This window comes from Echeneis naucrates, chromosome 8 (assembly GCF_900963305.1).
Source record: "Echeneis naucrates chromosome 8, fEcheNa1.1, whole genome shotgun sequence".
NCBI lineage: Eukaryota > Metazoa > Chordata > Actinopteri > Carangiformes > Echeneidae > Echeneis > Echeneis naucrates.
This window is the reverse complement of record NC_042518.1, coordinates 1,957,163-1,983,819: the sequence shown is the minus strand read 5'-3', so window position 1 is coordinate 1,983,819 and position 26,657 is coordinate 1,957,163. Positions and strand designations below refer to the sequence as shown.

The 26,657-nt window shown below is 43.2% G+C and overlaps 1 protein-coding gene across 1 annotated transcript in view; it reads right to left on the bottom strand.

Moving 5' to 3' along the window:
- cacng2a (calcium channel, voltage-dependent, gamma subunit 2a) overlaps positions 1-25,807 on the bottom strand; it is a 46,735-nt gene extending 20,928 nt beyond the window's left edge. Inside the window, exon 1 of the mRNA XM_029508878.1 lies at positions 25,582-25,807. Within this exon, the coding sequence (XP_029364738.1) occupies positions 25,582-25,807 (226 nt within the window). The remainder of the gene's footprint in view (positions 1-25,581) is intronic.
- Between the last annotated feature and the right edge of the window lie 850 nt (positions 25,808-26,657).

Below are 26,657 nucleotides of genomic sequence, written 5' to 3'. Positions count from 1 at the left end.
CAAAGTTAATCATTATATACACATTGATAACACTACACAGCTGCTATTATCAGATTTATATTTGCAGATAAGAGAAGAGCAGAAGTGGACGAATCCTTCCTGACGCCGGAGGAGAGAGACATCCAGGTCAGACCTGCCCACACACATGAAAACCCTCCAACAGTGATCAAACACAATCACAGCTGCCACAGAGCTGCAGACACAGACAAAGGTTTGATGAAACACAAACATGGAGGAGGTGCATGATGGGATGGCAAGGAGGTGGGGTGGGGGGGTGGGGTGCAGGGCTGTTTGAAGGTGGGGGGCGGAGGTTAGAAGGACTCTTAACTGAGTAGGAAGTATGGATGTAAGTGAGCAGAGAGAGACATTTAAGCCGGAGTCTGATTCGTCAGTGAGTTGCATTCTCAAAAACTTTCCAGGCAGCCACCAAGTGCGTCAGCAAACCCCCCCGCCTCCTCCCGCCGCCAGTCCACATTGTCGTCCTCCCACCTTCATCAGCAATCCCTACGGCAGCCGTTGCCATGTGGACATCAGGACCGTACTTCGGTTGCCATGGTTATAGCTAACTGGTGGTGGTGGGGGTCACACGGCAGAGCTGTTGAGGTGGACACGCGGCAACAGCACCGGGACTCAACACAGCAACCTGCAGATGCAGTCAGGTCCACTCGCGCCCTTTCAGGTCAAAGACATCAGCTGGATTGCACCAGCCAACAGCCATTGGAAAGAGATATACTGCATACACGGGTCATTTAACCGTGCAAATGATCACAAATTGTCTCTTCTGGTCTGGTGTTACAGCGTCGCAGTATTCTCATGTGCATGCAGGCATGTATAGGTATGCTTATAAATCCCGGCGGATGAAAAGGTAATGGGTTCACACATGTTACAGGCTGACATCCTCTGTCTCCTAACGAACAGCCGCCCCAGCAGCAGTGACAAGAGCCCTAATCGCCTTATTCATCTTCATAATCACACCTTATTCATCCTTATAATCACTATATTCATCTTGGTAATGACCGCACTAAGGCAGGGAGGCCCGTGTGCACCGTCTTCCCGAGCACACACACACCACAGATGTAGTGGGGCATCTAAGGCTGTGAAAACTGGCTTTTTTCATGTCAACGCCGGAGCCCGGCTGTTGTGCAAAGACTTGAGGAAACAGTGAAATGACAGTTGGAGCTTCTTTAGCTTAAGTAATGTGACACGTTTCACAGCGAAGTGGAATATGTGGACAGGGTATAATTTCAGAGGACATCTGATCATATCGGGGATTTGAAAGTGGACGTGACTTCAGCCTGTAGATCGACTGTGGCTCAGATGTGGATTCAGCTGTTTTAAAGGCACGATTGCCTCCACCCACACCTCCCTCAACCATGTTGTTGAATCGGAAGCTGGAGGAAGACGCAGAACTAAATATATCTTACAATCATTCACTTTTAGTGAATTTGACTTTGGCCATGACATTTAAGCCCACATCTCCAAAAACAGACTCTTTGGGAAATTAGGTTTCTTTAAATACTGCTAAAAACCAGATACACTGAATATGTAACAATTCTAAATAAAAATAAATAAAATAAAAATAATAACAAAAAACAACTATCTTTATCTAGACAACTGAATTGAGCTACGTGATGTACTGTTAAAAGTTTTAGAAAACCAGGAGTTGTGGTTCGACCTTGACTCTTTACATAATGCCATCAGATTTCTCTGACTCATATTTGATTGGATATCATTTATACATACAACCTAACGTCTAGGATGAGTCATCTGAAATAGTTTCATGTTTCCCAGTAAGAGAAAGGGCGAGGACTTTAGATGTATAAATAATGATAGCACTTTACTTCAGATCCCCTTTTAAGCATTTACATGCATTATAAATACATTGAATGGTTTATGTTAAACCATTTGCATGTAGCCTTTTAAGATCACCATGTATAAACCAGTAGAACTTACACAGCGACAAATAGAGATATCTAATGCAAAATAAGCTAAACTGAAGAGAGTGCCATCATGTAGGATCATCTAGGTCCGGGATATGTACTGTTTTTATTTCAGTGTTTATTTTGGAGATGTGGTCAGAAAAAAAAAAAAAAAGAATATTAGCAGCTTTGTTAATAAAGATGCCTCGTTCATGTCTCTGAGAAGTTGGCAGGTATGTAACCCAGCAGCTGTAGCTGTCAGTGATGTGGGAGGCAAGCTAATGTAGGCAGCGAGGTGCTGTCAGGTTTCGGCTCGTTGGAGGATGACTGACAGATGTTAGGCAGTCATTTGACCTCCCACAGCTTGGCTTGGAGCGCATGCCTAACAAAGCAGCTCCTCTCTGCCCTCCAACTGCATGTCCATCGCTTCTGACGTTGAAACGCCACCGCTCACCACGTCTGTGAGCTGAGGGCCACCATCTGTGGCAGCACCGCCTGGGCCTGTTTACTCCTTAGATGATGTGTGGATGGAAAAGAAACAGGAAGGGAGGAGGTCGGCTGTGATAACGCTGCCAAAGGAGCAGCAAACCTGTGGGGAGGCCAGGCTCTGTCCGATTCCCCCCACTGCTCTCTTGATTTTTCTCTGTATTTATAGCCTCCTGTTTTTAAACAGTATCAGGCTCTGCTCTGCAGGTGGCGCTCTCAGGGAGCTCAAACAGCTCCTTCACAACAGCACAATAAATGAGGGATATGTATTTATACCTCCTACTGAGAACAGGACAGTACAACCAGAGGACTTTCATCTGCTTTCCGGAGTCTGGGATGAAAAACTCCACAGGAAGATTTTAGAGAAAATCAATATGAGCTCTACAGTTTCCATTGTTTTCTGTGCCACAACTGACCTGCACTCATCTCTCTATCAATGCATTAAAAAGGAAAAGAAGTGTCACCTCAAAAAACAAAATGGGGTGAAGAAAGAAGGAGCAAACATGAAAAGACTGACAGGTTCATTTTGTAGGACTCTCCAACATACAGGAGGTTCCTGTTTTGTGTTTTCGTGTTCAGGGGTCTGATGAGTGGGAGGGTTTTCTCCTGTCTCTGGTCCATCTGTGTGTCTCAGCTCAGATGTGTGGACGCGCTGGGACATGTGAGGTCATGGAGAACGATAAGAATGGCGGTGGAGGGTAGGATGAGATTTCACAGATCCAGGAACGGGGGAACCAGTGAGTCACCGGTGTCAGAGCACGAATGTGTCACAGCCTTCTGGGCTGACGGGGTGAGAGCTGTCCAGTTCTTAGAAGAGTCCCTCAGCAGCAGCACCCACAGGGAGAGGCATTCCCAGAATGCAGGCCAAGTAAACACCTCACGCTAATAACAGCAATTGCAAAAGCAACACCTCACCTACGCCAATAACATTCATGTAATCACCTTCATGGAGGGAAACTGGTTTGCATCTATTAATGATTCTGCGTTTTGAGTCTTTTAAAACAGGCTCATTGGAACGCAGCTGTTTGAAACCCGGCTGGACACGGCAGAGTTAGAACAGATGTCAGGACATTCAACTGGGAATCACCTGGTTTTAATGTTTACCTAGTTCAGCCTTCATCCTCCACAGTGAGAATGTGATATTCACCGCGTGTCCAAATCGACTTAGATGCAGCATAAACACGTGTACAGTCAACAGAAGAAGGCAAAGTTCTGCTGCAGGCAAAGTAAAATGAGTCAAAGAGGAACTGATTCCAGTTCAAGTCTTGACTGACAGTTAATGAGTAACTTTTGTTAAGTTTTCTCCCTGTAGAGAATAAAAAAAGAGCTGTAAACTCCAACATATCACTGGTCAATAGAACTGAGAGGCCAAGAAGTCAACCTCCGTTTCTACCTGTATCCATCCACAGCTTGATCAAAAATCGAAAATCTGAATTTACATGGAACTACTGTCACTACAACAACTGAGATGAACAGTTTGCACGGCGGCTAGAAGAGAGGGAAACTCACCTGGCAGTGGAAATGGGTCTAATGTAGTGTCCTGTTATGCTCACATTTAAAAAGCTTGAGTAAGCCTGCTAATTTTGTTGGAAAAGGGTTGTTAGCTGTAAACTGATGTTATTTTTAAGTGGCAAGTGTTAATACGTGCATGAGAGCTCAGGCCACAGGGCTGATATTTATGAGCTAAGAAACGTCTCAAAGAAGGACAACGACCTGAACGGAAAGCTGAAGCAATGGTTTGTAAAGTATCTATTTGACTGGACAGGAGGCAGAGCTCCACTAACCATCAGCCACCATAAAATCTAAAGCGTCCTCTCTGCAGCACAGCGCCACACTTTACCAGACCTGAAGCAACGCACTGGCATGGACTAAACGCTTTGCCCATGGCAACACTCACACAGCTTCAGATGCACCAGGTTGCTTATCTTACCTGTACAAGATGCTCACAGGGAGAAAACAAAGTGATGGCCGGAAACAAGAGAGATAGGAAATCTTATAAAACTTCATAGGAATCTATTAATCCATTCATTTGTACCCATAACAATAAATATCAATTCAGCACTTAAAGTGAGTAAGAATGCCTGAAAACACTCAGATCTTATAAGCTTGATGTCAGATCTCAACTTCACTTTCTCTGCATTTTAACAGTTGTCGACCTGTTTATGGGATCCAGTTCAAGCCAGAGCACCTGACTTGTTCTGTTGAGACTGGGTTATACACAACGGAGCCTCAGCTCCCAACAAATCTGATCTGGAGATGCAAATTTGTCTGCTGTGATGGTGGGACAGAGACAGAGCACATAAGGACATGTTATAAATAAATAAGTGTTTACATGCATCCACGGGAAGTAGCATGCAAGAAAAACTCTCAGAAGGTTGTTGTGTATTTCAAGTTCAGGCTTCTCTGAACAAACCCTACAACCTCCTCACAAACAATCAATGTTTATTGTCCATTTCAAACTTTAGCTCTTTGTCTTTTATCACTGGCTATCTAATCACGTAGCTTTCAACTTTTTATTAAATGTGCATAGAACTAATGATGATGTAATGCTCCCTCAGCTCACAGCTGTGCTTAGCGTCCAAGCAGGAGAACAAAGCGTCCTTTAAACTTTCGCACCTCAGGTTTATTTCCACAGCCTGGAAAACATCACACTCACTCCAGCTCACTTTAATAAACTGGCAGCAGCGCAGAGGTACCGTTCACCTCTCCGCACTGGTGATGATGAAGCTGTAGCTGATGTTCATCTGCTGTGATGAAGCCCTAAATGATTTGACCCCATCGGCGACCCCCATTTTGCCCCCCGATGATTTACATCTCACGCCCTGGAAGTGAGCTTACGGTATCAGCGCAAAATCTGCACAGTGAGCACAGTGGGACAGTGGCTGGCGTCATAAATTCCCTCGTAAAACAGTTTCCCATTGATCTTATCAACGTGCCACACTCTTATTTAAATCAACTGGATCCCCAACTGCCATTAATAACAGCAGGAACACTTGAGGACAGATCTAAGGAGGGGGTGGGGGGTGGGTTACTTTTACTGGCGGCTATAAAAGATCACAAATCAAAGAAAGTCGATGCAGCTGTTTCACCGGATTATAACGAGGAATGTACGGCAGAGAAAGAGGATTGATAGAGAGAGCTGTGAGAATACAGGAAAAAGGTTATTTATCTGTAATTATTGTTATTACTGGTCGTCAGTTGCTGTGTGCAACTTTCTTCTCAATTAAAATGTAGGGGAAAGTGACGGGTACATGCAGACTGATGGTATTAAAGGATTCATTTTGAAGCATTGGAAACATTTTTTTCCTCTTTCATCATTTACTATCAGGAAGTGTTGAGAAATGAACAAGGTGATGTCTTCAAACTGCTCAGCACATGGGAGATACAGCAAGCCCATGAAATCCTCAGACTCATCTCTACAATAGCAGCTAGCGTCTCTGTGAAGAGAGAACACGCTGACACGCTGACGATAACTGTCCTGTCAGTCTACGCTACATCGTTTTGTTGCATGAGGTGCTCAGGACTACAGGCCTGTGGCGCATGCTGACGCATTTGTGTGTTCAGAGGGCGTTGGGGGTCCTGTTGCACACATTGTCTCTATCCAAAAAGGTTGTGTATCCAGCCACCCGCCTACTCTTCCCCTAATCCATCTCACATTATGTTGGCTTGAAAACCGCCATATGTACACCAGTTTTCTCTTCAGCTGAACGGAATCTAGAAATATCTCTTTCTTTTTTGGAGTTAACACATTTCATTGTAACATTAGCAGTAAAATCGCAAAAATAAATAAAAAATAAAAACCTCAATAATAAAAGATTTCAGGCCTGAGGCGACTCGCAGGATGAAGAGCCAAGAAAAGCTGGTTCTCTGATATATAAACTCTGGTTCCAGACAAGTTGGATTCCCTACAGTTTCCCGACACTGGAACACTTGGACCCTAATACAGCATATGCACACATGCTCTTTCTGGATTACAGCGCTGGCTTCAACACCTTCCAACCAAGGAGGCTGATTGTGAAGCTGGCAGAGCAGAGAGTGCCAACACCCACCTCTAACTGGATTTCTTCACAGGCAGACCACAGGTGGTGCCTGCTGAGCTCACAACCAGGGCAGAGCTGCTGCCTCAGCCCCGAACTCCGTACACCCTGTCACACTTCGGACTGTGTTTACACCCAGGGCAACAATCTTGTCATTGAATATGCAGATGTGGGGATGAGTCAGGGAACTGGTGAGCAAACATCAGTGTCTCGGGAGAGGGCATGGAAAAACTATTGAAATAATGAACTTCAGGAGGAGGGACTCTGGCCTTTAATGACAGAAAACCTGAGTTGGGCCTAAGCCAGTGTGTCCACAGTGGCAGCTTTACTTCATCGTGCTGTGGAGGAAGGCCTTGTCCAGGCCAGCAGCCAGCAGGAAATCTCCTCAGCCAGTCATCGGCTCTCACCCCCCCTCCATGGACACAGGTCACACATACAGATCAGTCTGTTTCAGGTGGAAGAACTGAGGACCATCACCACTCACACGGTAAAGGCTTGTTTTCCAGTTTGATGGCAGATGGTGTTGATATTACCTCCTCGGGCTTTACTGAGGAGAATCATCTACTATAAATAAAAAGTAAGACAAATAAACAATGGGACGTGGAAATTAGCAGGTTTATCCATGAAAGCGGTGCTTAGACGAGGCATCTGTGCTGTGGAGGTGTTTGTATAAGCCAAAATGAACGGATGCCAGCAGGTGGACGAGAGAGACAAAGCAAGCACACGGGCCAGCTTTTATAGTCCAGAGGGCCCAGGTGAACTGCATCAGCTGACGCCGCCGCCGAGTTTGGCCTGGAAAACCTTCAAGGCAGCGAGAGGGATGTCGCACTATTACCATTACTATCAAAACTGAGACATCTGTCCAGAAGCAGCATTTTACTACACAATACTAACAATGAACTAGCCTCCATCTACATTTTTTTCTAAGAACTTCGGGAACTCTGTGGACTACAGTGGTGGCTATCACACCCCTGGGCTCTGTATGTAAACATAGGTAGCAGTGTAGGAAAGTGTATCCGTGCTCAGTTACAGTCCCACTGTACGAAACACTGGGCCAGACTTCTGCCAACAGTGGCACAAACACTGTATCAGGTTATACCTACACTCAGCACCCAGAGCCAAGTCCCTCCACCTGATAGGACTTTCTCCACCATACATTACGGCATTTTGGGGTTGCTGTTGATATTACATGACGTCAGGACACAGTCCCTTAGCTATTTTAAAGAATATGTATATACAAACATTTCCTGATGCAGGAACAATGTGCATTCAGTGGAGTTGAAGGGCTGGAAATGTTCTGCATCCCATTTGAGCAGCAATTCATCCATCCATCCTGAATATTACAGCCATCATCAAGCCATAATAATCTGAGAGAGGGAGTGAGAGATACTTTTTACCTTTGGCTTCATTTACGGAGATTATGACTCACTCATATGTCAGTCTTCCTTTGCATTGAAAACAGGATGTTTTGTATCCCAGCTCTCATTAATAACACATGGAACGATCATCATCCGGAAAAGGCTCAGTTGATCCATGTCCTCGGAAGGAGATCCAGCCGCTTGCTGCCAACTCCTCGAAAGACTGAGGGATAAATCATAACTGTGATCGACATCCTCTGTAAGATCAAGACTGAGCTCTCTGTTTATGCGTTCAGGAGGCGCAGGAAGTAAACAGATCTGCTAGATTTCCGTCATATTATTGGACACTTTATTCCTGACTGTTTCAGACTCTTGATTTGTAGTTTCATTTTGAATTGCTTCTTTGTGTGGCACCTGACCCTCTCACAGACACAGTGTCATCATTTATCTTACTCTTTCTCTCGAAAGAAAAAGAAATATTGTCCAAAATGTTAAACGTGCCCTAAAATCAATACTCATTGATAATTATTTTTCAGGAACAAGAAATCTAAATTATTTTCCATTGCCATCTCAGACACCATTTTTATGTTCTTTTTGCCTTGAGATCATCATAAACTAGACAATCAAGACTTTTGAAAACGTCACCCTGGGAAGCTGTGAGAGCCATCTTTCACTATTCTGACATTTTATTGACTAAATAATCAACCAATGGAACAAATAATTGACTGCCTAAATTGGCAGCTTAAATGAAAATAAACGAGAGTGAGTGCTGCAGCCATATTAACCGGAGAGCAGCAGTTTGGATGGTGGCGGTGTTGAGGAGATCATTTCCAAATTCCCTCTCAGTCTGATTCATTCATAACAAAGAACCTGTGATGTTTTCCTTGTGTCCCTGCTCTCTTTGCTTCGGCCTGATCCCTCACCTCCCAGCACTCTCAGTAAATTAGCCCCATCCCCTTTTCCTCTTCTTCTCAAAAAGTGTCTGGTAAAGGATCACTCCCACCACCATCACCGTGTCTGTGTGGACAGTGTGCGAGAAACATAGAGGCCTTTCCTCAGGCAAATAAAGTACTTGTCATTTTGAGTGGAGTGAAAACAGGCAGAAGGGGAACACACTCCCTTTCTTTCCTTTTTTTTAATGTGAGCTTCAGGTTTAGCTTTGGAGATTTTTAACTCACTTTCTGTACACTTGAATCATGTGAGGTGTTTCCTTTTTTCTTTGTTTTTGTCTTTATTTTTAGTTCTTCAAACCGTGACCTTACAGCTTTATTATCAGCAGGATTTATGAACCAAACCTTTATTCAAATAACCTCTAAATATCAAACTAATTTAATAAACATGCTGCTCCAAAGCTCTGTTTTGATCAAATAAGGCTCCAAAGCTGTACCAGATAACTTTATTGTACTAATTTAAATTTATTGATAAATGTATTCTTTTGAATCTAACTTAAACCAAATGTTGTAGCTTAACACCACTAATATAAAAGAGGATGTGAATTCAGTCCTTTCTGTTTGACTAATTTTCTGTCACTGTTTCCAGACTATTTCACCAATGAACCATTTCTTACAATAAATGGTTCTCTTATATATACACTCTTCTTTTAACTAACGATGAGATTTACTCAGTGGTCCCTTTAACGGCTCCATATTCATCCCAGTAACGGTCCCATATGTTATAAATGCAGACGTTCATGTCTTCTGTGATTATAAATCAGGTCTATATCAGGTGTAACCCTAACCCTCCGTCCACAGAGAAAGGCCCACATAAGAAGCGCTAAAACCAGCTGTAAGGACTCGTGATGTCACAACAAAGCGTCACTGTGCTCAGGCCACGCCTCCAAGCCCCCAACTCAAAAAACACAAATACATGTTCTTATAGATCAACACTTCAGATACAACATGTAAGTGTAAAATAATGGCCTTTTACACAGAACAAACACTGCGAAAATTAAATAAAAGCGACAAACCTAATATCACTCCGTGCAGAAACAGTGCTATAACAGCAATATGAGGCCTGAGTGAGACATGCTCAGGTCAGAGACATTCAGCTCCTCCGAAGGCACTTCATACCTTTTTGTCAAAAAGGGATTTAAACAGAGGTTTCACACAATTTAAATAATTCCATCAGGGTCCTCCTGCTCCTGAAAACTGCAGAGCTCAGCAACACTCAAGCAGCTTGGTAGATAAGGTTATTGAGCAGAGATAACAAAGTCTTAGCAGAAGGACCAAATGCAGGGAGCGACACGGAAGCCAAACTCACAGCAGCAATTTCCAATAAAGGTGAAGTGAGGTAAATGCAGTTATGTTCAGGTAGTGATGAATATGATGGCAGGAGGTCGGGCAGCTGGTGGGGTGGGGTGGGGGTTGGGGATGTAATAACCCTGTGACTAATGCTGGTTTACTGTAAACACAATTTCTCATGCCCACATTGCAAATCTTGTGCAGTCTTAGATACGACTGTAAGTCTCTCAAATGAAAACATTACTCAGTTCAGTTTTCAAATTCACATTATTCCTATGGCTTCGGACAGGCTGATAAATATTTGTGATCGCAACCCCCCCCCCTCTTTTAAGCCCAAGAGTCTGATCATCAAAACATGCAGCCTAGAGTTCCTCCATCGACAGCAAACAGCACGCTCACTTTGTGGACTCATCCAAATGATATTTGAGCCTTTTCCACCGGAGCCGAACTCCATTTTAAAAGCACAGATAACAGTTGGGAATCAGAAAATGCGTGCTCACAGTGTCAAAGTCACCTTTTCCATCTCTGCCAATTACAGTAAGTTCTCTGAGGTGCAATACTGTAGCTCAGCCCGACACCACACATCAGCAGGAGAGACAAATTCCAGCACTGCGAGACAGCTGCTTCATGCCCAGGATTACAAATTGAATTGTCTGAGGCAGTATAATAAATCCAAACACTAAAATGCAGACTTATTCACTTTTACTTTATGAAGTTTCAACTTTAATTTTACAATATACCAAGTGCTGTGTCATAAGAAGGACATGCTTTCTTCAACAGACATCCTGTGGTGCACTCTATTTTTTAACCCTGAACATGCCTGCTATTCAAGGGCAGAGGCATAAAACCCTAAAACTGTGCTGATTCATGAGTAAAACAAAATCTGAAAAAATGCAGTCACAAAAGTGAAAATATGTATTATTCCGTTATAGAAATCTCACTCGTCACAAGCGAACCTTAAATGAACAAAGACGCATTCTTAATCATCATTTTGCAAAGAAAATTGTTATCAGGCAGGGAGAGAAAAGGATAACGGAAAGGAAAGAACTTCGCAGATTGTTGGTGGAATTAAAAACTCAGCTCATTGGGAAATATTAGCACAGTAACTCCAGCTGTTAAGTCCTCTTTTAGTCTAAACTTCATGTGTTGGGACAAGAATCGTCTTCATTAAGATACAGGGGCTCTGAAACTGTGATCAGTAAATATTAAAAGAGTGTGTAAAAGGTTTACAGACTGAATCACAATAAATAACAATATAATATTAAACAAGGACAAACTGAGCACACAACAGAGAGTTTGTTGCTGTGTAAACACTTAAAACTCATAATGATCGGGACGAATGCAGCTCTGGGATTTTGTTTTCTTTTATGTTAAATTCAGTGTCTCCTCTTTGTTTTGCATTTTCACTTTGTTGGATCTGACTTGACTGTGAGCAGCAATTTTTGTAAGCTTCTCGTTTTTCTTGGCATTATTACTTGATACACTAATAGGACAATATCTGTCATAGTGACTTTATAATCTGATATAATAGTAGTTTAGCTTTTCAAATCAGGGTAAATTAAGTGGTTGATGTGCTTGGACTCAGTTAAGCCTAGCCCAGTCCGATTTCACATCTGTCCCAATACAGACTGACTGAACAGACAGACAGACCGAGCCACACCCACACACACCAGATCAGACAGGTAAGGTGTGTAAGTATGCAGGTAACAGCAGCTGGCTCGTGTTTAGCGTCAGCAGGTAGATCTGGACCGGACTGGAAATGCAGCATCAAGTCAGGACCACAGAACCACATGGGGAAAGTCACAATTCAAATCACGTTTCCAAAAGAAATCTTTCACAGCTGTGGCGCTCCTGCAGTTGGGGTTCCTTGTCATCCATTTAATGCCCCCCTCCGCCCCCGCCATGACCAAAACCCCAGTCCGCGGTTTTGCTGCTTTAGTTTCAACACACCTAGAGGGTGTTTGTGGCCCTAAAATAAAAAAGGCTCAAGCAATCACTCTTGATACCTTTCTGTAGCCCTCTAAACCCCCACCCCCACCTTCCTAACACCCCCCCCCCATCCTCACCTCCTCCCTTTGACTGCCCAGGGCAGAATGATTAATTTGTGACTATTGATTTCTCCTCTTGAGCTCAAAGTATGTGAGCGAGGGAGGGAGGGAGAAGGTGAGGTAGCGTGAGAGAGGGTCAGAGAAGCAAAGGGGTGAGGGCGGAGATACTTGGAGAAAGGAGAAAGAGGGTGGGGGTTGGGTGGTGGGGGGGGGTACATCCAGTATTCAGTGTAGTGCTTCTCTGCAGTTCTTTTTTTCCTAATCTTTAATGTAGGAGAAAAAAAGCCAATGGTTGCAGTCTGGATGCGTCAAACCACCTCCCCTCAGTCTCTCTCTCCCCTTCTCTCTCCCTCTCTCTGTGGCAATTGGCAATTCACTGAGTGTCCACATGTCATCTCTTGCCCTGCTGCAGCGGCGAGCAGCGTGGCATGCTGGGAGGAGGAAGGGAGGGGAAAAATCAAAACATGAAAATGGGGGGAGTTTAGGGAGAGGCGATGAGGGTGGGCACCCAGGATGGCTTGATGGATGTGGCATGCGTTCATCCACTTCCCTGTTTCAGTAATTCTATGTAAATGCTGCTGGATATGTATGGGTCCATGTGTGCATGGCCATCCCTCTCCCCCCACCCACCCCCACTTCCCTCTTCATCCTCCCCCCGCGGTCTGATAGAAGACAAACGTCGTCTCGCACAGTTTTCTCCCCTCCAATTCTTCACTGCCTCTTTTGGTTCCTCCTCCCTTCGGCTTTCAGTTAAATCCCTGTGCAGCGGCAGCAGCCAAGGAAATTTAATATTATGTCCTCTGGAAAAAAGGAGGGTGGTGGGGGGGTTAAAGGAGATGACAGGCCATGTGATCAGCACTTAATTCTATTGAATAATCATTTTAATTAAGCCTCTATGTGGTTAGCGTTTTGCACTGACGAGCCTGTCTCTGCGTACTCCAAACACATCTTGAACAGATGACGTTTGGAGAACAGGGTGACCTACATTTGTTTGAGACTCACACACACTCACACACTGTGCTTTGTCTGACTGCATACAGTTAATGAGGGAAATGAAACACACACAGTGATCATCAAATGCCCATTTTGTCATGTGACCTTTCAAGGGCACATTTACAGCAGCAGTGAGGGGTGATGAAACTGAGCCGTCCATGAAAAGAGCCGATTAACATCCCAGTGACACCACTGACATGGAGGGGACAATCTGAGGAAGATGACGACCTGCTGAACAGCTCAAGAGAATGAAATTTTTTAAATGTATTTTTAAAACACAAACATTAAACCTGAAAACGCCAACAAACAGACGACAGGTCCGGAGGAAAGTTGTGTGCGGGTCAGATGCTGCAGTCATCATGACTGAGACTTCTGGCCTGAATCTGGAGATTAGCTTGATCTCACACGGACAGGACTTCAGACATGAAAATTACATGAAAATGCAATAAATAAATAAATAAATAAAAGGAAAAGAATAACCTTAAGTGTAAAAGTGATTTCTCACATTTTTTTAGATGAGATTACGTCTATTACGACTATTATTAACAGTGACAACAAGAAAAGATCACATGTTGTTTTCCCTGTTTAGAAACATATCAGTTCAGGCTTATTGCTTTTGCTGGAGGTGACTTTCCTAATCCTTCAGAAGGACTGTGAAGGCTCCACCGTGCTGGTCTGTTTTTATAATGAAAATCTGGCAGCAGAATGTGGCACTAAATAGTATCAATTTATCAGCATTTTTGAAAGAAATAACACACAATAAATTCCTGCTTTTCATTTCACCTTAACATCCATATGAACACGCCATGCACACAGCATTTCGCAGTCTGAGCTCATTCCACTAGATTTAATGAAACTGTGCTGCTAATTCTCACCACTTGACTCAAACTGGCGTGGCGCCACTGAGGGCAAAAAATAATTAGATTTTGTTCAGTGATCGATGCAGACGTGTGGTTTGCGAAGTGAGCCTCAGTCTCGGCCGTTATATTCAACTTATTTTTGGGCGCGCTGCCTTCAATACTACTGTGATGTGTCCTGACTTTGTGGCCGAGCTGCCCTGGAGCGAGCGGTATGAGGAACACTGTGGGTAAATAAAAGATTCATTTTCACAACTTGTTCATGCAGTCATCCTAAAGACCGGCACAGCGCAGGCCCTCACTGTGGTGATGTAACAGCATGACACATAAAAAAACACACACACACACACAAAATAAGAGGCTGATTACAGACACACAACTGTAAGGCTTGAAAAAATGTCACAGCAGCACCAGTGTCATACTCACTCATGTCCACTCAGAAGAAAAAAAAAATAAATAAAATAATCATGTGCAGCTCACATCGTCATGACATCTGCCGTCATCTCCAGGTGAAAATGCGTTTGTTGTATATCTGTGTGTTTGTGTGACTTTTCCCCGCCTGTGTGCATGCTGCTGTGATCATGAGAGACTCCCTGTCCTGGAAAGCGATCTGAGAGAGCAAAGGGGAAGCCACACTGCTCATCATTAAAAATTCATCCTGTTTCTTACTGCTCGCAGAAATACAGAAACAAAGGTGAGCGGTCACATGCATGCCTGCACACACAACACACACATACTCACAAAACAGAGACACACACTGAGACGAAGAGACGGGGAGGAAAGAAGAAGCATAGTCGACTGAAAATTACATCATCCTCCTTAGTGGACTTAACAACACCTTATCTTTGCCTACATCAGGATGGAGCCACGATAACGGCAGCAACTTCATTTTGACAAATTCCCTGATTCACTCAGATCTGCCGATTAGCGTGGCAATGTCTTTTTATCCCAGCAAAAATCAGCAGCATCGTCAGCAGGTTTGGCCCGTGCTTTGTCTAAGCGTTTGAGTCACAGTATGTACCGCCACAGACATGAATAATCGAGTGTCAGTCTTTCCCAGACACCAGGTTTACATCATTTCCTGTAGGAAGCCTATTAAATCATCAACCTTCAGTTAAAGGACCCAGCTCACTCCATCAAGCTGCTCCAGTGAGACATGTGAGTGATAGAACAAACAGCATCTAAATCAATTACATGGGTCACATTCAGCATTTGCTCAAATGAAAATGAATTTTACAGACAGCTGTAAAAAAAAAAAAAAAAACTACACAAAAGCAAAACAAAAAAACTTCCCACCACGATGAAAAACAAACTAAAATGTCAGGCCGCTCTCAGACTATGAACCCATCGCTGCTGCACATCAACCTTCCACCTCATTCTCTTCTTCTGCTGCTCTTGCGTTTTGGATTGAAGCAGTTCTCAGCAGCCTCATTGGACAGATACGGTCTCATTACAACTGTTTGTTTTCCCAACAGCACCATTTGCTGTGACAGTGGGGTCTGCCAGTCCTGTCGACTGCAGTAAATACTCACTCTGGAGTGCAGTAAACATGGCCATCTGAGTGGCGTCACACTGATAGGCAGCTCTGATGTCCTCAGAGACAGACAGGCAGACACGTAGGCCAGTTCAATGCCGCCGGGTCTTCGCTATCAATATGGTCGCCAAAGGATATGCCATATGTTTACTGTACACTTTATTATTCGGACGGATCACAAAACTTTGGTTAAGAATATCATCTGTGGCTTCCAATTGGTGCTCTGATGTTATGTTTCTTTGTAGTGTATATTTATTTATGTTTTACTTGCTTTTATTTGTCTCAAACAATGGCTCTGGCCCAAAGTTACCGTGTGCTGATTTTGTTATTTTTGGTTTATGGGAAATTCTGCATACGTCATGACTTTTTAGAAAAAAAGAGCTAAACATTGACGCTACAAGTAAGGACCTGTTACTGTCTCTGACATGTAGTCTGTGGTGCAGACTCCTAAACTGTGTAAAAAATAAATCAGTCTCATTGGATCAGCTGTCTGTCTGAAATTACAAGCGTCTAGAGTTTCTTTGCCTTGTTGCTCAGAAAATGAATCAATCAGATTGAGTGTCAGATGCCAAAGACATTTGATATCTACACCACGAAGCTTCATATAGGCCTTTCAAAAACAGACGCGCACCTTTACCATCCTGGGCCATCTGGAGCCGATCACCTCCGTCCTCTCAGCCTGGCTCTATAAAATCACTGTAGATATACATGAAGCGATCTCTTCCTTCCTCCTTGCCCTCTCTGTTTGCCCTGTGCTCACTGCTCCATCTGTCATACTCTGACACTGCTCTGCTGGCGTTACCTCCAGCCGTCCTCCTCTGTCCTCCAACCAACCCTGGGCGGTGGCCCACAGTCCAGCTACAGGAACCTCCAGCCCTCTACACCCCGAGCCTGACACTCAATCTGGAGAGTTTTTTGGCCTCATCGCTGTGGCAGAGCTGTCAGCGGTTCTCCAACTACATGAAAAGAGGCCAGAACATTTTTGTCCACATCTATCACTTCATATGCATTTATCTGTTTAGCTCGATTAACTGCATCATTGCAACAGTTACTGTGTCTGAACTACACATGAAGATATGTCAACAACACTGACACATAAAAAAAATCACTTGGACCTGTTAAAATAATAGCAGGTAATTAAATGAAAATCTGAGGGGCTGTTTACCATATCAAACTTTTTGAAGCAAAAACGCCAGATATTTGCTGATTAGCCCCTTTAAATTTCAGAATCTGATGCTGTGTCATACCTGACAATAAACTGAAATATATTTGTAGTTTTTCATGGTTATTTGGACACAAAAAACATTTTGGGACATTTTATAGGAAAAACCATGAACTGATTAAGACAGCACCACTTGGAATAATTAAGAATTATTGAGAGCAGTAACTAAGACACAGGTTGATAATACGTAATAATCTGTAATTTCCCAGAGTTCACAGTAACATCTTCATAGTGCTCGTTGTGTTTGACCAACAGCTACAAACCACAAGATATTACATTTACAGCGATGTAATACATTGGCACAAACATTATCAAAATAGCTGCCAATGAACTGATTCAGCTCTGATGTGATTCTACTAAAAGTTATGAAGCAATGAAATTGAATTAAGTTTCCAGCCAGACTGTTGCAGTGAAAAAAATACACTCAGTATCCACTTTATTAAATGTAAGTGTAGAATCTCATGCAATCCAAAACAATTGACAGTCACCATTTATGATGCTGATGATCAGTTTTTGTTGACAGTGTGAAGGAGGTATTAATTAAACTATACGATTCAGCAGTGAGGCTGTAATGAGTGACCTTCACACGTTACATTCAGTTTCTAAAATTCTGCCCGCCCCCATAGAGCTGACATGTTCTGATCGAAACAGCACAAAGCAAAGTTAGCAAAATTGTTTATGCTATTTTTGGGTGAAATGACGCTTTAAACAAGACGAGCACTGGAGGCCACGGGGCTGAGCTCTGGGACAATGGATCAGGGTTAAAGCAGAAATCTATACCACGGTCATTACAGTTATTGTTTCATTATTAGCATGATAGTAACCAGGCAGTCGTATTCTCCCCAGCTGGGGCAAAGGCACCAAAAACACACTGACTCTGCCCCGTCCCTTCTCCCAGCTCTGAAATGATGCAGTGTGTTTGGGCTGCGTTCTGACACAAAGCAAATACGGTGTAATAGATTGCAAATGAACTGCACCACGGACACCACCAATTAATCAAAAGGCAGATTGCTGTACTTTTTTTCTGTGCAATTGCAGTGGGGGGGGGGGGGCGCAAAGAGAGAATCGCACCTCCTTAAAATGAATGGATTGTATCTGCAGTTAATTATCATTTACTACAGAGTCTCTTTGGGATGTTTCCACAGCTTAAGGATACAGCCAGTGAAGTGGAACGGAAAGGAGCTCTGCTGCGATGGAGTCAGAGATTGGCCTGCTGGTAATTACACTTTCGTTGTAAGAGGATCAATTCTATGTAATCAGAGTGCAGTCTCACTGAAAATTGAGTGGTTATTCAAGCCGCTTTAACGGGGAAACTTTACATTTTCAAGTGGACAACGTTTGTTTGACAAACAATAGTCACGAACAAAAGGTTGTAGGTTCTGTTTGGGCTGGATACCAACACGTTTCTCACCAAATCTGCTTTTGACCTCTGACCCCTGAACACTGCAGAGGTTTGAAAAGCTTTATCTGGTGTGTTTCTGGGCCCTAAGGAACCTATATTTAAATCTGCCCATTGTGTTTTCTATTAAACATTATCAAGAATTATTGTCATTGTCATATATAAATGAAATTAAGTGTGTCTTATTACTCCAGAAAAATCTTAAAAAAAAAAAAAAAAAAAAAAAAACAAGCCCCCCCCCCTCCAAACCACAAATTAAGCCAACTCTAGTGCACACTTATTTTTGGGTAATTTTATATTTATGTATTAAAAAAAAGTGATCAGTAAGAGGGCTGCGCCTGCAGTATCATGCTGTGGTGAGTTGTGGTGCCACACAGTATGCTTACACAAAGACTAGTCCAGGGCATGTTTTGTATTGATTTGTTCTCTGGTCATGTCGGATAAAGATAGACCCCACCCAACAGGACCAACTGCAGCTAAAAATAACAAACAGCCAAAGCCACAAACACAGATACATGCAGTCCTGCTGGCTGTGATGATGACGATGTGTCAAAGGTCAGAGGGGCCAATTATTATGTAATAACTGAGACACTGCTCCTCTTTGATGCATGTCCCATGTTTAATGCTTGTTCTTTAATTTTATTTTTCGAATTTATAGCCACAGCGCTTTCTCTCTGGATTATGTTGACCGTGGGGAGGGGGCCCTCAATGCAGAGCGAGTGACAGCATTTATGGGACGTGCCACCGAAGTTTACAGCACCTCTCCCATCGATCAAAGCCGCCTGAGCCATTAATCATATGTTAAAACCAATTACCGTGCCATCACACCCGTCTACTGTCCATCTCATCTCAGAGGCTCCGGCAGGTCGGCTGAACGCTGCTACCAAGACAGGACTATTAATATACTAGGGTTGGTGGTGGTGGGGGGAGGGGGGTCTTTCTCCAAGTGTGTACTTTAAATCTCCGTTGTCCTCTCAAGTTGGATGTAACTCATAATATTTTTTTTTTATTTGAGGGGAACAGATCCTGCTTCAATATGTCCAAAACTTATTGTGATGATTAATGCTTTTGGGTGTTTGTTAATTTTTTTCTGGTGATGCAATATCAACAGTATTTTGTCTTAAAGTGTGACATGTAATTTTTTTTAACATCATTCAGATTAGAAGATGAGAAGCTGCAGTGTATGTAGCTGCAAGATTATTATTTTCTCTGTATCCGCTCATTTCTTCCTGTTGTTAAGCGTTAGATGTACAAACCAATAAGTTTTTCTATACTTTTTCCCTCATAAGGGAAAAAGCAACCACTTGAACATCCTGCAGCCTTTCTCTAATTTTGCCAACAGTTTGAAGGCACGGTTGTTGTGTCTGAATAAACTTTATTGGTATTGTCACTGGGCAAAACTGATAGCAGGTTCTGTGAGTTCAGTGTGAGCTTCAAACTGCGGCTGGTTGATTGATTTGGACAACGTGAGCATTAATGTCACAGGTTCTGGCCACACAGGGAGGCCGATTACAAAGTGTAGTAACACAACATACAAGATTAATACAAAATGTGCAACGTTTGCCCAGTTTAATGTGCTTTACCATAGCAGCGCTGCTATTAAACCTACATAACAGACCTGAGGCTACACTCAAACACAATCAATAAACTCTACACTGATATCCTGGTAGCTGAGCGTGTTTGCTGTAAATGAAGCATTACAACAAATAGCAGTCTTACAGCTACATCAACACAACCCAAGGCCACAGTCCTGCACTGTTCCTAGACCATCGCTGGCCTCAGCCTAATCCGGTAATGTCTGGCCTGTAATTTGGCCTTTGTGGGCAATAGAGAGGGCAAAGTGGAGAACAATAAAACAGGGGCGTTCGGCAGTGACTGTCTGCACTCTCAGCGGAGCTCCAGTGAAAGGCAAGCCGGGGCAAAATGAATCCCATCCATCGCCGGCTGCAGGGCAGAGTGACAGTGTACTGCAATAGAGCTCAATCACTTTACACAGGCTGTTATCAGATGAAGGGTCGAAACAGCCCAGAGTAGTGACACCCCACTGATACAGGAGAGAAGGCCCAGATTCAGCTTCAACAAGTGGCTTCCCAAATAAACTTTCCATACACACTGCTCTCAACTCGTCAAACTGTAATCTGGCCCATGCAGCTGGATGTGCAGTGGATCGGCATCATAATGCGGCGTAATGCCACTTTAGAGCCGGGACATTAGCCTGGGTGGGCATACTCCAGTTTGGTAATCCTTATCTGATTGGACTATGAGACTAATCCTGCTCTTCTCTGCCGCTGTGCTCCGCTATCTGCTTTTATCTCATCCTGTCTCTCAGCTACAGAGAGAGCACACTCATAAACATCACCATTCACATGTTAAAGCACACACAACTACATATGTGCGCACACATACCCACGCACAACATACTCCCACGTGTGTTTTCAGTTGCCTGAATGTACACTACATTGATACTCCCACGTGCTTGAACATAAAATCATGAGGCAGAACGCGTGAACTGTGATCTGTGGTGATTGACAAGAGCTGTGGGAGGCCACACTGCAGTGGTAAATGTTTCAGTTAAAAAAAGAAAGTACATGTTCCTAAATAATCTCTGTTGGGTGTTCGAACGCACCAAAAAGAAGAAGGAAGTTAGTAAAGGTTTGGTTGACCCGAGTTTTACCTTTCAGGCTGCGTTAAGGCAATCCTTGAAGATTTAATTGTTTAGGGGATTATTCAAGTTCATCCCTCATCTTGCTTCCTTTAATCCTTTCATTTATATCTATAAATGAAAGCAAGTGCAGCATTATCTTCATACAGGAGAAGACTGGGACTGTACAATTACTGTAACATGGAGGAAAGAGTAGGAAAAGTCCAGCGATTAGTTTGATCATGAAAATGTCATTTAAATGATTCTCGTGTTAAAGCAATAGCCACTCTACAGAAAATAATGTATGCTTATTTTTCTGAGACAATGCACTTTGTGTCAGACAAAACGGGCTGTTTGGAGACATTCCAGCTTTCGGATGCTTCAGTTCTCAGATATGTATGGCCAAAATGAGTAAACAGCAGAATATTTACGAAACTGAAAGCCCTTCATTTGAGCAAAAATATAATTTGCATTGGAGAAATGCAGGAAGCTACACTGCATTTATTGTAGTTGTTGTAGTTGTGGTGTTAGTGATTTTAAAGCACAGAAGAACCTAAACCAACAAATTGCTTCATATAAGAGGTAATAAAAAGACAGCATGGTGGCCGTCCTTCATTTCTTTCCCACACATCCTCCCTGACTCTGAGCCTCTCATCCTATAACCACAGCGGAGGCTGAGGGCGGCGCTGTAATGAAGACGAATGCCTCAGATTAGTAGAAAACACAGCAAGGTACACCTGGTTGAGAGTGTGGTGCAGCAGCAGTGGTGTCTTTTACAGACGTCCCATATAGGACTGGGGAGCGGTGGCCTCGGGGGGCCACTTCATCAGCAAAATGCAAGATGTTTGGTGTGCAATGTTCATGTCTCATCAGCCGAATCATCGTCTGCAGCCACATCTGTGTTTGTGGTGACACAGTCACTGAATTTTTAATACAGTTTCAGGACTTTATGGGAGAACTGTGCACTTCCTTACCAGCAAATGCAAAACCAAGTACTGAAAATGTCCAGCCCTATCTGTTATTGCCAAAAAAGGATTTCCAAATTGGAAACTATTATAATTGATTGATAATATAATACTAGATAATTGATTATATTTACTAATTTAATTTAATTTTTGTTTATCAACAAAATCTGCAGTTTTATTGCGATGCTACAGATGACGCAACCAGTATTTGGTTAAAAAGATACTAAATGCTCGTTCCTGGTAAAAGTCTCCTGAATAAAAATTATCTAATCTTGCTAGAACCAGAACAAATGACTCCTGTATCAGAAGACAACCATGATTAAAATAATCATCACTGATTGATAAAGATACACAACAGCTTCCTTATTCTGGAGGCAGAGGTCGAGGTGCTGAAACACCCGGAGCGAACATCCCTGTTTTAGGCTTTTCACAGGCTCTTCTTTCCTGTAGCTGGTTATACAAACACAAACCATCCCACCTGTGTCCACTCTGTGAGCAGGATGTGTGGGCCTTTGCTGCCAAACAGTGCTGCGAACAGGACAGATCACCAGTAAGCATTCATTTAACTGAAGGGGGGGGCATCTTGGCCCTTTGCATTAATTGAGCTGAGCTGCAAACTGAAGCCCAATTAGCATCGGAAATGTTAAACTAGATCTCACTCCTGACTGTACTGAGACAAGGTTGGGTTTGCAGCAAGCAGCTTATCGCCGCCTCTCCCCAGCTGCATCCGCTCTGCACATTTTTTTCTCCCCCCCTTCCAATTTTTGGTCTGAAATGTGCAAACTACCTATAATTAAATGTACTTGCTTTAAAAGACCCAATTTGGTGAACAGGAAGTCATTTGAATTTGAATTTAAATTAGCCTGACCCTGTAAGTAAATGCTGTGGCCCCCTTTCTACGCTCCCTTGCCTTCACTGGGCTGAGGATCATTCATGAATCAGAAATGACAAATCTGAGTTGATTTCCTGCCATTTTGATCCTGCATTCAAAGGAAGAGGCTTATTGTTCTGATACAAAGCAACACACACACACACACACATACACACACACGCACGGAAATCAGATTCAAAGAAAGCAGAGTGTTATGTTTTGATCCCATCTTGACTCTCCACTGTTTTGTTTGCCAATTAAATAATGGGCCGGCAGGGGTAAAGGCTGCTCACTGCCACCATTACACTCCAGCTGTGATTAATCCTATGTGCATTAATGTAATTATTGTAGGGAGGGTTTATATACACCAGAGCACTGTGTCAGCATTCAGAGGTATCTCTTCTTACCTATCCCGGGATGGTTTACTACGCTCATTTCAAACACACTCATATCTGTAGTAACCACACATTTCTGCTGTTAACACCTGAGCAGCTTCTCAGGAACAGCTAAGGTGTAGATGCTGTGATGAGTGATCTGAAGTGGGGCTAAAAAAAAAAAAAAACAGTGCAAATAGGAGATATGAATTTCAGTGTTAATGCTTAAACCCATTTTTCCCTGTACGCCACTCCCACTTTTTCTCTCATTTCATGGTGTGTTTAATGACCTGTGTTTATGTGGCTCTTTGATCCAAAGCACATGAGTTAGCCTTTCACTCCACCAAGGCCAGCTGAGTTTTGAACATATTTTCATCAGCCTTTCTGCTTTAGATTACATTATACTTGGAAAAAAAACTTGGCAATTTGCTTGGCAGTTGCATCGCCATCAAGAGCATTTCTTGGTTCAGTGTCTTGCTCAAAGTACACTTAAACATGCGGACAGGAGGAGTCAGGGATCAAACCACCGACCTTGCTTTTTGATAGACAACCTACTCTGCCTGCTGAGTCACAGCGAAAATTGAGCCAGACATCAGTGTTTAAACACAAAAGAGGCGTTCAAGATCTTTGCCTGAATACATCAAAGAAGTGATCAAAGAATCGGTAAACAAGAGTCAGAGCTCGACCAAGTATTCAGAGCCAACTCTGGGTGCTGGACAGATATCGACAAGGACACGGCACAGTAATCATAAAGTATTGAGGTGTGACACCAGGTCCTACTCAAAGGTAGAAACTGTCCTCCAACAAACATCAGGCTTTGCCAAAAGAGACCAGTTACCAGCGACAGGCCGTGTTGAACAAATGTCCTCTGACATTAAACTGTGAACTGACCCAAACTTTAACCTGCAATAACTGTTTCCAACACCAGTGAAGAGAAGCTGTACACATAAAACTGACATATCATCACCTTGTGTGTAGCAGACAGCTACAAAAACACGTAATCGTTCATTTGGAAATACGCATGTTTCCAGTGTTTTGGTCTCCACCAGTTCCGGAGGGAAATATCTGGTTCTCGAGCTGCTAAATGTTCCACTATTTTCAGAAACTAGTCTTTTAACTGACAGTTTCAAATAGTGCTCCAAACAGTCACCGAGCTTGTCTGGTTGAACGTTCAAAAATGGGTGTGGTTGGACCAATGACTAATCATGTAACAACATTGTCATGACTCCTGAGTGGTCAAGGAACACAAATGGCCATAAAGTGTGTGTACCTCAGAAAGTCCACATTGTGGCTGCTTCCCATGGAAGATCGTCTGTAGTTGTAAAAATAAAGATTATGGCTTCCTTAAATTGAACCTGATACTTCAAACCAGTTATTAAGCTTTGAACAGAAGGTGCAGAGTCTGGCTGCTTATCACAGGAGGCAGAGGAGCATGAAGTCAGATACTGTGGCCTTTCAGGAGCTCACAGCTAAGAAGATGAGCAGATTTGTAACGCTCTGTGCCCTCACAAGGTTACAGTGCCTCTCTTCAAGTCAGCACCCAATGCCTCCACTGGGGCATGATGGGAAACACACCATCTCCGTTTGACAGGAATGACTCTGGAGGTCGTCTTGAAACCTGCATGCACTTGTGCAGGTACCGAGCCCAGACATGTCAAAAGTTACATGACAAACTGTTCTGACATCACTGACTTTATCTGGTCTGGTCAGAGAGAGAGCCATGTCTTCACTTTGGGGTCTGCATTATTCAAATAAATATCCTGTCCAAGCTGCTGGCACAGTGTTAGCTCCCCTGTAGAGGGAAAATCCCCTGCAGTTTTCTTTAATTAGGGTTAGACCAAAGTATCGGTTTGCCAATTTATCAGGCTGATATATGATGAAGATCCTACCCTAACTACAGCTTGAGAATATGTATTTATTTCATTAATTAAACTCTGATGTCTGAGCAACTGTTCCAGAGAGGTGTGGGAGGAACAGCTTCCGGCTGCAACCAGAAACCACTTCACCCTCTCTGCAGGAGCTCAAAACCGAATGTGAATGATATCAGCCTAGATTTAAAGGAAAGTTTTAGTTCTCAGTGTCTACCGGTGTGTGCCATTTAAACACGGAAGGTGATGTTTCCTTCTCAGATTCTTTCAAGTGGAGACATGGAAAAGTAAAACTATTGGGCTTTTTACAAGAAAAAGAAAAGAGTGTCAGAAAAGTGTAAGAGTTAGGACTTTTCCTTTCGGTCTATTAGAGAAAGTTGGAGCAATAAACAAGAATTTCTTTATGTGAATTAGGATGGCTGATCTTTTCTGCCCTTAATGATGAAGAAAGAAGGTAAAAGTAAAATCTTGCAACACTACAGTTGAATCGGAAACCCCTGGCAATCATGCCAAAATCAAAAACGGTGGGTTTCTGGAAATATGCACCTAGGTTGGCTGAGCTTTCAATGCTTGTGGCTGCTCTGGTCTCCTTTCCAATTCTTGTCTTCCAGTGTTGTACATTTCATGTGTGGGAACAGAAGCATCAAGGAGCATCTTTACACTTCCACCGACACAGCAGGTCAAAGGGCAGAGGGCTTGAAATTCAGCCATAAAATGTGAGTTACTTTTCTGAACATCACAGCTGCAGAGAGACAGATTTCCCTCTTACCTTCCAAGCAGCATGTCCTCCACAGGCCCGAGTGGGTCATCACTTCCTCATTCTTCTTGCTGGTCTCATTCTCGCTCATGGACTTTGTCTTGCAGACACCGCGGGAGTACAGCCAGTAGTCCGTGCCGACCGCGATGGTCATGAGACTGAAGGCCGCGAAGGCTCCCACCGTGGTCAGCAGCATCTGGACTCCGCGGTCGAAAAGACCCATGTTTCCACATTCCATGAAAGGGGGACCCCCTTTCCTCTTGATGTACAGGAAGTAAATATTTGAAAATTTTCGGGACCAAACCAAACCGAAAAAACGGGATATACTCGAGCGGAAGGAGAGGGAAGAAGGAGGCGGAGGATGCGGTAGGAACCTTATGGTTGCGTTTGGGTGAGGACCAAAACAAGAGAAAAAATTAGGAAAGGCTTGTTTTGCTGGGGGGAAGAGAGGAAGAGGCAGTGATGTCTCTCCTCTCTTGTTTGTTCTTACTTTTCCACCCCAAAGAGATGAGAAATCTGGTTATGGAGGATGGCAGCCCCTCAGCAGGCCTGCAGCTGCAGATGTAGCCACAGTACAGCCACTCACAACAACCAAAAAAAAAAAAAAAAACCTACAAATGAGAACAACAACACTAAGCTATAAGGATTATTTATGTCTTAAAGCCTACGGTGGCAGAGCTGAGCCTAAAAATGGAAAGGAGATAAACCAAACTTAGGTTTATTCTCCACAGAATCTGAAACAACCTGTTTCTTGACTTATAAAGGTTACAGCTAAAGCTGATTTAACATGAGCTCAAATGGAGCAAAGAGATGGTTGAGGGCAGTTGGGAGGGGGGGTTGGGGGGGTGTTAAGAGTAATGGCAGGCTTACAGTACAACAGTTCAATATGTCTGTTACAATGAGTTACAGTTACTTTAGTCAGAAGGCTATAACATTACTGGTACGAAATACGAATTATAGCTATTTCCAAAGCTATCCTAAAGACTATTATTAATGATATTATTCTAATGGGTTTTGTTAGTCAGAAAGGGGAAAAGCAAGGAGATCGTTATAACAATAATAAACTGGGGAGAATCTATCATAATACA